A 13,052-nucleotide genomic window follows, 5' to 3' on the forward strand; every position below is an offset into this window, starting at 1 on the left:
GTTACAAAGAGATCGAAAAGAAAATCGGTACAATCTATACTAGGTCAAGGTACTGATATGAGTACATTTGTGAGCAGTGGTACCTTTGCAAAGCGCGGTAGGACAGGCAGAAATGTTACTCAAGCAAATACGCTTATTCAAGAAAACCGGAATACTACAGGTCTGAAAGCTATTAACACTTATTCGTACATATACAATGACGACGATAATTCTACATTAAAGCAAACAGTAAGTGAAAAAGCTGATCTTAATGAAAATAATATAATTGAATCCGATTTTGATTGTCTTTGCACTGATTCTCCTAAGCGAAGTCATATCGCACCTTCAGATATATCCGACGAAGCAGTAGCTACAATTAATAATGTGGATAGTCAAATCGATAGAAATTGTGAGAACCAATTAATTAATGATGAAGACGATCTTTTACGTCATAGTGGTGATATAAATACTTGTAATGATGATGTTAGAGATACTGAAGGTGTCACAAATCTTGCGTTTAATAGCAGCGAGGGTTCGAATACAGCAGGATCTGAAATTAATGGGCACAAATTTCTTAGCAATGAAGAGAATACAAATAGTCAATCAATTGACAGTAACCAAAGCTTTGAATAGGCTTATTATAAACATATTCATCATCAACAGTTTGAAGCAAACTATTTAAGACTAAATGTTTACAATGACATTGATTCGTTTTCATAATGGCTTAAAGACACTTGATTTTTGCGAAGAATTGCAATTATATTTTAGCACTCCTTGATCAATCGCACTGCAGCAATAAAAATAAAGTAAATCTCGGCATATTTTGGGAAGTAAATACCGAATATCAACCATTCCAACTATTCCTTAACGTTCATTATTTCGATAATATCGCATCACGAATGATAATAATGTTTTTTATAATTCTAATGCTTACAGCCGTCTGTACTTACTTTGAGTGGTTAGTCAGCATAAAATATCGGCTACTGATATCTGTATGGCTTATTTAGTATGATTGTGTTTCAATGTCAGTCGTGACAGCCACATTGTGCTTTACTTCACATTGCGAATACACTTAAACACAACTCACATTACTATTGCAATAATCTATGTAATGGAGTGAAGCTTACAAGAAACTGTAGTTCTTTTGTAATTTTGAGAAGACACTTTATCACACCATAATAAATAAATATGCATTATACGTACATTTTATTCTAGATAATATATGTACTTTGTACGAAATTTAACCTAATAAAGCTTTACCTGCTATTCTAATCTGACGTTTTTTATATTTAGTTTGCTTCGCTACTATTAATAACGAATACTAAATGCCTTTTACTGAGTAACTATCTAAAATTGCTTAACTACCGTTCCTGCAAGCGCAGCAACTACTATGATAGCTTCAATCACAATTCCTGCAACGCTTTCGGAACTCATCTCACCACAGAGACAAATCCTTTCATAAAAGCTTTGATATCGTTTAAAACCTCCATTTACTTAAAACAGTATACAAATTTGTTTCATACTTAGGCATACAACAAAGCAATATCCCAGTGATAATGAAAAAGTACAAGTACATACCGTACGCGAAATATAATGAGCATGGATTCTAATAGTAGTATAATAAAATGATCAGTATGTAGTTGTCACAAACCAGCCTTATGATAAGGTTTACGCAAATAAATCCCTAAGTTTTAAAAATTTCGGGATTCAATTTCCCTGGAAAACTCATGAAAACTTCGACGCCTTGCTTCTATGTTACAAAACTAGAACTTATTTTATTTAGTGATCTGCCGAGCTTAAATACCTTTCGGCATAGTATTAGCCATAGTTACAGTTGCAAGAGCTCTTGCACGATATCCATCCATTCAGTAAGGATTGTACTACAGTAAAGCCTATGTTTTACCGTAATACACTTTAACTTAAGTGATTTTTACTCAAAGTAGCTAATTGTAATTACCATATATAAATTTTAATTCGCAAAATATAGTCATTTAATTCTCCAGTTCGTACCGTGATAGTCGTTGTTACACCACTAATATTCCATCAATTACTAGTAGCATTGATTGATTAATTATTTGTGTCGCAGTAGATTTTTGCTTACTTAGCTTCGGCACACTAAACTTTCGTTTTTGACTCTTAATCACGAACGTTGCTGTTCAGTAACTAATTTTACACTTTTCACGAGTAAATAGCGTTGGTCGTATTATTTGGAATAAAGCAAAAGTAGCTCGATATAGGGAAATTTTTCTATGTGACTGCATTCAAGTAGGGTAATTCTAGGTCGAACCTAGAATAGGAGTTGATAGTAACAACTTAGAAGAGCAGAATACTTTACTTTATCCTTTTTCAGAAGAGTACTCGTGGCAATAATATAAGTTGATAGAAACGAAATAAATGATATCTTAGAGTCAAGATTTTATTGCAAAGTAGGCGTTAACTGCTATAAAATTACAATTTGACAAGTGATTACAAGCTTCAAGTCGTTATGAAAGCCAATTTATCACTGCGTGTGTTTCACAATCACACTTATGACACAGTCTTCACTAGTTTCTAAGACCATTTACTTTTACTTATTCAACTTTATTATTATGGATATTGTATCAAATCCTAAAATATTGTGCTCTGCATTAGTTATCTGCACTATAAATGCTACTAATTTCTGCTTCGCTTTTCTTTGAATGTTAAATTTCATGCTAGTACTTTCTCGTATTACTTCACGACTATTTACAAGCTGTTCTACCGTAACTGCCATGGCCAACGCCATTACATTCTAAAACAAAGTATCCCCTTCCTAATAAAGCCTTTTTGCAATTCTTTGCATGGCATCATATGTTGTTTTACTTTATTTAATTTGATTTAAAATATCAATTAAATGGATTCGGCCTATTACACTGCTATAAATTCAGTTTTCGGCTTAAAGTCTAACGTCAGTCACTTAATATTATTATTACTGAACAATATAAAAAATATGGTCAGTGCGATCAGATCGGTCAAATTGTATTGTAAACAATTTTTATTCATGAACAATTTTATGCATTGTGGAAAAGAATCTAGGAAATCTTCTCTTACATTAAGTACATGAAGTAATTTTTACAAATTTTACTGCCAAAATTTCGTAACTATGTCTTGCTATTAAGCATTTAATAGTTTCTTAACGTCTTCATCATATTGAAGCAAATAAAGTGAGAAAGAGTTTCTACTTATGAATAGATGAACTATTGCATTTTCTTTGAATAATGAAATTATTTTTTTTGATTAAATTTGAAAGGTGTAACATTCAATACAGATTGGCAGATGCCACAGCAATTCAAGTATGCCTCCTCATTAGATATTATAGTAATATTTAATTTAGGTAAATTTTGATAATTCTAAAATTAATGATTAATTTTAAAAGTATATGGTAGCTAATATTAATCGACTTCCAGCCAAATTTTACAATTTTAAATAGCTTAAAAGTAGACTATACGGTATATGTTATTATGAAAATATTTCATAAATGAACGTAACACAAACTAACTGTCTAAATTAAGTTAGGCATTACATATCTGTGCTTTGACTAGTGAATTTGAATGATAAATTGCAATAGCTAAATTGATTTAATTGAAGGCTGGTGTTGCTAATTATAAATTTTAACTACTATAGAAACGTATGCGAAACCAATATATAGTGTGATAAAGTTAGTTCTTATGTTTAGTTTTTAACACGAATTAAAGGCGTACTTGTTGTGGTAAGCGCGTAGAATTAGGAACAAGTATTTCCAAGAATTTCTTAATCGGACTTGATGCCCAAATACCTAGTTCAGAGACAAGATCACAGATTCGTTTTCCAGTAATCTTATTTTAAAACTAATTTGTGTTAGCAAGGCAAAATGAAACTTCTTAATACGTTAATCTGGCTAATCATTTTCTCAAGCTGCAAGCTACAAGTTTTAGGTAAGAACTTTTTAGGCTCAATATTTCCATTCATAATCAAGCTCAAAATAAGTGCTGCAGTGACTGCAATGGAGGGTTCGATGCGTCGGATGATGCGTGTTTAGTCACCATACAGAGTATTGTACAAGGAGTTTAAGATAAGAGACTACTTTATTGTAAAGATAGAAATTAAGGTACAGTGTGAGAGCTAGCGTAGATCAACATACAAGCTGTCGTGAAGCAGCGCGTAAAATACTAAGGCACAAATAGTTCTAGGGTAGAAAATGCCAGCATTTATATCTATTGAGTTAGAGTACTTGCATAGAACAGGATTGTAGAACTAGATATAAGAAATTCCATAACAGGTTACAGAATAGCGGATGATCGTAGAAAATTGTGAGGACTGTAATCGCCAAATGCAACAAGCTATATTTGAATGTAGAGCAAACAGTTTGTGAATTTGTCTATATTTAAGAGCAAAACAAAATATCTATATTTAAGGGTAGCTTACAGTTACAGTACAATCCCAAATACACTACATTGACAGAAAAGCGAAAAATTTTCTCATTCTAGTCTTCGAAATATAAAGTATCGATACCAAATTACAGAGCAAAGCTGCAGATTAGGTCCGACCATATTTTGCTTTCATATATAAAATTTATCGTTGTAGAATTAAATACATCATAGATTATTGGCACGTATAATTCAGATTATCTTACTTTATGTTTTTTAAATGAAATGTAGATAAAATACGAGCACTATAGTATATTTACCAGATTGTCAAAATTTCGATATAAATATCTGAAAGATTAAATTGCTTACCAGCGCAACAGAGATGCCAACAAACGGTATCTTCAATGCCATCATTTCGTTAGTTTTGTGTCATTATTTCTCTACCTTTATAATATCCAATGTATCATAGAAGGCATACTTATCTTAGCCGCTATAAAAAAGTTCAGACCACATTTCAAGACCTATGTTCTATAATTTATTAAATAAGATAAAGTAATCGAAATAAATGTATACGAAAGTTTGCAGTAATTCGAAATTGTGCTAATCATATTAATTTTAGTATACAAGTCAGTATAAATGCAACCTTCACTTCTACCCTATATTATTATATTAAGTAGATTTTGTATTCTCTTAAGTTCAGAATCCGCTGACTCAAAATTTGAGTTATTAAATTTGAGCAAATTTCAAACCGACACAAAATAGATCAGCATCGCGTGTAGCTTAGAAGTATCGTCTATTACTTTTCCACCGATCAGGGAAGAATTCTCTTTGTTTCTTTATAAGAACATAAAAACAGCTAAGATACATTAAATATCAATTTATAGGCTTTTTGTAAACAATTCCATATAACTATCCAAATCATATTCAAGATTTCCTTTACAGTATTCTGATAATAAAGACAAAATTAGTATGTAGTTCAAAAAAGTAATTTTATACGGCTGGCAGCTACAACTTATTACAGACATAGTAACAGCTTAAATACTCTATTACAATTTACCAGTGATTATCTTGTCACGAAAGTAATCTTCATGACGTGTACTTTATTTCTATGTTACGTTTTATATATGTTTATATCTCAGAAATATTTTACGGTCTCCTTAGTTGCAACTTTAGTAGTTAACAGTTGATATCCTTAATTTAGAATTAGATAAATTAAATTAGCCATTGCCAACCAGTTAAGCCTTATTGTATCTATCATCTCCAAGGTTGTTAAGGTTCAAAGTATAATTCCCAAGTTTAGGGGAAATGTCTTATTATGATAGCTTAATATGTATCTATCACTAGTTAGCCTTCGAGAGCTGACCAAAACTATATTATCCACTCCAACTTGATCTCAGTTTCAATCTCAAAGTGCTGCAGTAGTAGAAACTAACTTATTCCAATATCCACCGCTAGTAAGAGATAAACAATAGCGTTTACAGTTAAGGCCTTTGTTAAACCAGAAAATAGGAATAGCACAGTATTTCTAACTACAACTTAAAGGAGACTTTCTTTTAAGTAAGATATCTAGCCCTTTATATAGTTTTATGACTTTACGCCGTACATACAGGTGCTAAGGCTAGTTTATATCCAATGTAATATAATTACTATAATCTTATAAATCTTACAACATTAATACTAACAGCGCATTAAGATGTTATTTTACCGTAGTAAAGCTCGTTAATTAATCGTATTTATCACATCAGCTACTTATTACTTCTCCAAGGTGGCACAAATAAATATTTGGCCTCCGCCATCTTAGTTATTGCTAACATGCTATATGCATGCTCTAGTTATCGATTAACCATTTATAATTTTCTTAGCTTAGCATATTATCAGTCTAACAATGACGTAAGTGTCACAAAACAGCTTTGCAAGAAGATAACCTAACATACGATCAATAAGTCAATCCCTTGAACTATGTGTTAAGGAATAATATCTGTACTATTAGAAAACTTTCGCTCTACTAGCAGACTACACAAAGACTTAGATGCATCGTATTTTACGTTAAACACCAAGTTTAAAAATTAATTTTATAATACGATACATTGCGTTTATATACTCTCCCTCAATAATTTACGAGTCATGGTTAGTACGATTAACTTTGGAATCATTCACTGAATTAGACATTAATTTTAGCTATTGCTCGAAAATAACAGTATTTACGAACATAGAAATCTGATGACTAAACACAGAATAGTCTGACTACGATATGTCCTATCGCGAGACATTTCCACGATAATTTACAATCTACCATAAGTAAGTTACAATCACAATGATTCGAACTGTAAGTAAATAACTCGCATTCCATAATATAACTATTAATTTCAGTATATGTATATATGCTACTGTCATATAAAGCCAGTGCTACATTAAAATACCGTATATCCAAATTAGAAGTTAACTAAATAAGGATAAGCTAACAAAATTATCTTAACATATATATTTCTACTCTAATAAGTATCTAACACTGTCACAGTAAGACGTCATTATTATTCCCAATTATCACAACACTTGGAGCGAGCTCCGTAAACAGTATCTGTTAAACTATTATTAAGTATTGATTATTATTATAATACCGATACAGTAAATTTAAAAGGATTAGATTGTATCTAATCTGTACTGATAGAATCTCTTTAGAGTATTAATTTGGTTAACTTCTAATAGATGAGATGACTTCAGTACTTAAACCTGTTGTAGTTAGCGAAACCTATATAAGCGGTGGGTTTACCGATACTATATTAGATTAATATTTTTGAACAGGTTTCGAAGGTCTCGCTGAGTTAAACTCTATCTGCTTTGGAGTACCAATTGATTGGTATTTCAAATAAGAGTAGTGTAGGATAGAAATTACTCTCTCAATCCTTTTTGTAAGTCAGGGCTATTTCTAGCTCGTAACGTATCTTTAACTACTTTATTAATCATTTCAAGCTAATCAACACCTAACAATAAAGCTTGCTTTAAATTTCTGTATTTTGAATCCGCATTGTAATCATAATTAGCCAAAATTGCCATTAATACAACAATTTATAAAGCGACCAACACTGACTAAATATTTTGCTATTATTTGTCTGTGAATTTTCAATCTACTATATTCGTAAGAGACTGACTGTGTATTTGAATGTACTTTTATATCATTTGATAGCAGATAACTTTGAAAATAACCAATATTTTACATACATTGAAGGCATTCTTAAATTTACATATATAATATATATAAATAAATGTATATTTTATGCCGTAAATTTGCAGCAGTTTCACCATGTCCTCAAAGTTGTTCCTGTCCGATTGACTCTGTCATAAATTGCCAAAATCCGCTCATGACCACCTTCCCAATCCTAACAAAAGTTATGGATAAAGTAACTACTTTGTAAGTATGTTGTATATGGTTTACACAGCCGAATATTCATGTATTTTGCATTAAATTTTACCCATATTGAACCATATAGTGCTTTTCAAATTTGTATAACGTAAATTTTAATAGTGTTACGCTATTTTTATTAATCTCAACTCTCTCAATGCTACTTGAAATAGAGATATCACTGGTACAAGTATTCAACATATACCTAGACACGGCTTGTCTAATTATCCAAATTTGACTTCCCTGTAAGCTAAACGGAAGTTTATATAATCGCTCCTCAAAGAAAATCTTTTGCAAAGATAATGATTTTAACGATATACAAAAAATAGTTACCTTATCCATTAATTTTACTAGCAATAAAAATAGCATATGTCACAGGATTAAAAGTGAAATTTATTGACTTGAGCAGGTATTTATTTAAAAACAAAATAAAAAATGTCGAAGAAGGAACATTTTCAAACTTACATAAATTGCAATATCTGTAAGTGATTGTCAATCCAAATTATACAAATATTGTTAGCCCTAGAATCCATTAATTGAAAATAAAGTTCGTTTCTTATAGTAATGATAGCTCCTTTATTTCACTTATTAAAAGTGCCATTGGAAATGTCAGATTAAACAATTACATTCATTTGATTTAAATTCTTTGTATAGATCCTTGTCTGAAAATCAGTTGAAAATCTTGAATTCTTCTAGAATATTTGATGGATTACTAAATTTGGAATACCTGTAAGCTGTATAAAAGTTTAACACTTAGTACGGTAGATCTATATAATTTACTATCAGCATACTTTCCTAATACATAGCTACTGTAATTAGCTAAAATCATTATAAACCTATGAAATTTAAAACTTCAAATTCTAGTTATAACGCAGGTAATATAATAAAGCATTATTACATTACTATTTAAAAGAATGCACGTAGTATTTAGGATCTCTAAGTAAGTAAACTCTATGCCGCTACTTTAAATATATACTATCCATACTTTAATGTATATTAATGATTGATGAAAAATGTAACCTATTGTCTTTTAAGCAAGATTTATTAATAATTTAAATTCGTAAAGACACGATGCCACGTCCTAAACTTATTTTACTTTGTCTAGGAATCATAGAAATACGTAAAAATAGTGTATTGCGTATTACAAATAGAAAGCGTATTTTAACTTTTAACTTATTTATTTCATTAAATTAGGTACTTGCAAAACAATCAAATAGATAGGATTACCAATGGAACATTCCTAAACTTGAATAAGTTAAGATTTCTGTAAGTTTCGTTATAAATATAATGACGAGATGATCAGGATTAACGGAATATAAATATTGCTGTGCTTTCTACGCTACGTTTATGTAAGATAAATTAAAAGTTACTGAAATAGCTTAAGAAGGTTTACTAGATAGCAGATACTGTAAGATACAGTAAAAATTCTAAGAATATTTAAAACTTTCGTATTTTTTTAGGAATTACTATATCTCTATAGTATGTTAACTCTCTTATTTTAACAGTAAAAAAATTAGCTATGGAAATCGGTTTCATCCGCTCTTCAAGAGCCGTAATAATCAATTAAATTGTTATCAATATCTGATGCAGGCTTTTGAATGGGAATCTATTAAATTCTTTGAGTTCTTCAATATTTGAAGGATTAAAAAGCCTGAAATCTTTGTAAGTAAAAAATGTAAATTACTTATATTTAAAATAAATCATTCCATTTTGATTTATTAAATCAGTATTAATTCATATTTCTTAAACATTTCAATACTGGCTACATGACATTTGAAATAAAAGTAATTATAGAATACAGCATATGTGACAGAAAGAATACATGCAAAAGATAGTCTGTTATTTAGCTATGAATATTCAATGTAAAGCGTCTAATACATCAGTATCGCTAACGTATACTTTTCAAAATATTGAAATTTTGAGAATCCTTACCCTTAAAAACTAATATTGAAAGAGGTTTCATCTTAATGGATTTAGGTACTTGCATTCCAATAGAATTGAAGCAATTAAAGATGGGGCTTTTGAAAGTTTGAACATGTTATCTAATCTGTGAGATTTCAACTCGAATAATAAGCATAAAACTCTTTTATATTTTATCTATCCAGTTTAAGAAGAATTTACCGAGCATGCCTAAAATTTCATAATTTCAAATTAGGCCATTTCAACATTCTATTCGAGCTGTTGGAAAACTAAGCATTTTCATTTTGATAATCTATATATAGCGATTTATCAGATAACATATTACCTGCTTTAAATTCTTCAAGACTGTTTGAGGGATTGGAAAAACTGAAATATTTGTAAGCTACTTAAACTGTAAGACCGATAACAATAATTTATTGGAAATCGTTTGTAGCTTCCATAATCTAACTTGCAAGCGTAATATCCATCTTTGTCATTGTTCATAACTCTGCAAAATGGCGAGTATATTCAAGCTTATTAAAGACATTGAAGTTTTTTAATTAAACTTAAAAAATTAGCTATTAACATACTGTAGATCGACAACACTTAGCTAAACGTAAAATACTGAATTTAAAGCACAATTATCTATCAATTCTTAGCCAAGCGTCAACAATTATAAAATAATAAGTAATTAGACTTAGAATCCATACAATACATACAAGAAAGCACCTTAAAACTTATTTTAGGAATTTATTTGTGTTATTAGGTATATCTATAATAACAGGATTGAAAAGATCGCAAACGAGCCCTTTGCACAATTAAATAATTTGATAAGGCTGTAAGTAATTTTGTGATGCAACCACTATCTAATTATTTGCGAATTAAAATTGGAAGCAATTTTCCTATCTAAGAATTTAATTTCAGCCATTTCTAAAACGTAACGGTACTTACATTATATAAAATCAACCTTAGATCCATCGTATGCTTTTCATAGTCTTTTATTATTATCCATTGTAGAGACCTAAATGGGAATTTATTGAACACTATTCATCCTGGAATATTTAAAGGGCTACAAAGATTGATTCACCTGTAAGCTAAATGAAATTTTGAATATTGAAATGTACTAACAGACGTTAAAAATTATTAAGGAGCACAATAATGTCTATTCAGTTAGACTGCTAAGAAATAACTTTTCATTAATGTATGCGTATTGCTGTAATGAATTGGTTTTAATCCATTAAGTTTATTATCCACCAACTCGAAATTTGATTATAAAAAGTGGGCAGATCTCTAAGATAACACAATTAGGTCAATACTGCATTTAGCCAAAAAGTTTCGTTTATCAATACGTAGCACGCTTATCAGAGAAAAATTTACTTCTCCTGCTCTCATTAGAATAGTTTTCATTAGCAAAAGATAAACTGGAAAATATTGTAGCTGCAATACGGCACATTTTATAGATTAACCGCAAAATAGATATTCTACGATTGGAGGTTTAACGTAATAGAATAATCTAAGTCACATAGTGAAAGCTTACTTAAAATTACTGTAGGATATTAATTATACATTGCTACTGAATTAGCTCAATTATTGGAATTGCTAACATGATGTTTGAGATGATGAAATATAGAAGAGTTCATCTCACAGCTATTTATTGTAGAAGAAAATCCTAAACACATTTTCAGACGATGTGAACATAAATGAATGAAATCGATATCTTACGTAAAAGAAAATTGATTAAGAATTGAGAGGTTGTCGTTATGAATTTAGGTACATATACCAAAATAAAATTGTAAGTATCGAAAAAAGAACATTCGCTGGCCTGTATAAATTGACTCACCTGTAAGATGTCTTCTTATATGATTGATTTCCGGCATTTTCTATTTTAAATTTATTAAGCAATCTTTCTTCGTGCAATAATATTGCAACGGTTATAATTTCTAAACCAGACTTATCTCCTATCTTATATGAGTTTATACCACATTTGCCTGCAATGTTCTCATAAATACATGATATAGGTCATTGCAAGGAAATCTTTTGCGAGGTTTGAATTCTCCTGGAATATTTGAAGGGATTAGAAGATTACGTCACCTGTAAGCTACGTATAAGTATACTGTAATTACATACCTATGTGAATGGCACATTACAAACTACTGGTATCCATTACAGGAAATAAATTAAAAAAATATTAATTCTGTAATTTTTATAATTATATATCGCTAAAACAATTTTTTTAAGAGTTATGTTGTTTACCGTACAGATAATCGATCATTTTGTAAAATGGCTTATTATCGCATTTCACTTATAAATAATCAATTACACAATAACTATTTTTGTCTCATTTTACCTATAAAATAATTAATAAATAAATTTATTTAGATATTTAGGAAACAATAAGATAGAAAAAATAGTAGACGGAGCATTCGCAGATCTTTACTGGTTAATGACACTGTGAGTAATCACATTGTTTGATACATTTAAATAGCTATTAGATATATGCAGAGTAAAGCTCTTGCGTCATTGTATATGCCAAGATAGATTAGGAACAATTTTATATAGCAAATTTTTTTTCCTGAGGTAGACAACCTAAATAATATTGTAATATTCTTTATTGTTAATGAATTACTCAGTGATTTGAAGGACAATTTATTGAAAGCCTTAAACTCCCATAAAATACTGCAAGGATTATATAACTTAAAGTACCTGTAAGTTTAATCTGTTACCATGGGTAAAAAGTAAGGAATATGAGATACTGCAGTAATCAGTAGCAATTTAATTAATTATTTGCTCGCAATTTCGTACAGTACATTCTGCGAGTTATACATGAAGACTGCTGTTGTGCTTTTAGCCTTCTAGTTAACTAAATATACGGTAGATAATTTCGTAATTACGTAAAAAAGCAATGCTATGATAAAGATTTTACTAAGTAATAGGATTGGTTTTATTAATTATAGATACCTAGACAGAAATCAAATAGAAAGAATTACAGATAAAGTTTTTGCCAATTCTAGATTTCTCTATAAATTGTAAGGTGTAATGAATTGACTATAAGACACACTGCTAAAAAATACTGCTACCAATATAAATTTGAAAACTTATTTCATTTTGCACCTTATGTAAATTCTCGGCATAACTATTTAAATTATCGTGCGATGATAATTGGAGCAGAAGCTTTGATAGCAACCTGCTGCTTGCTCTGACTTCTCCAGGAGTATTCCAAGGATTAACAAATTTGCAACAATTGTAAGTCATATTTAAATCATTTCCTAGAATAAATAGCTGCAAGTTGTAGCTCTGAAAGCTTCCAATTATCAATGTTTACTTTAATAAGTAATTTTAGTTCAACTACTTTAATTCGTACTATATGTTTGAAAATTTCGAAGAGCGAGTGCTCACGCTAATTAGCAATA

At 30.0% G+C, this 13,052-nt stretch overlaps 1 protein-coding gene across 1 annotated transcript; it reads left to right on the plus strand.

Annotated features, from left to right (window-relative positions):
- Positions 1 to 7,702: 7,702 nt before the first annotated feature.
- On the plus strand, positions 7,703 to 12,672 carry TRIADDRAFT_62028 (uncharacterized protein; the record flags this gene model as incomplete). The annotated part of the gene is made up of 10 exons (XM_002117937.1): positions 7,703 to 7,752; positions 8,398 to 8,472; positions 8,938 to 9,009; positions 9,334 to 9,405; positions 10,409 to 10,480; positions 10,660 to 10,731; positions 11,661 to 11,735; positions 12,022 to 12,093; positions 12,273 to 12,347; positions 12,597 to 12,672. 10 exons carry the CDS (start codon positions 7,703 to 7,705, stop codon positions 12,670 to 12,672), a joined length of 711 nt encoding a protein of 236 aa, XP_002117973.1.
- Positions 12,673 to 13,052: the final 380 nt, after the last annotated feature.

Source organism: Trichoplax adhaerens, genomic scaffold (genome assembly GCF_000150275.1).
Source record: "Trichoplax adhaerens TRIADscaffold_33 genomic scaffold, whole genome shotgun sequence".
In the NCBI taxonomy this organism is placed as follows: domain Eukaryota; kingdom Metazoa; phylum Placozoa; class Uniplacotomia; order Trichoplacea; family Trichoplacidae; genus Trichoplax; species Trichoplax adhaerens.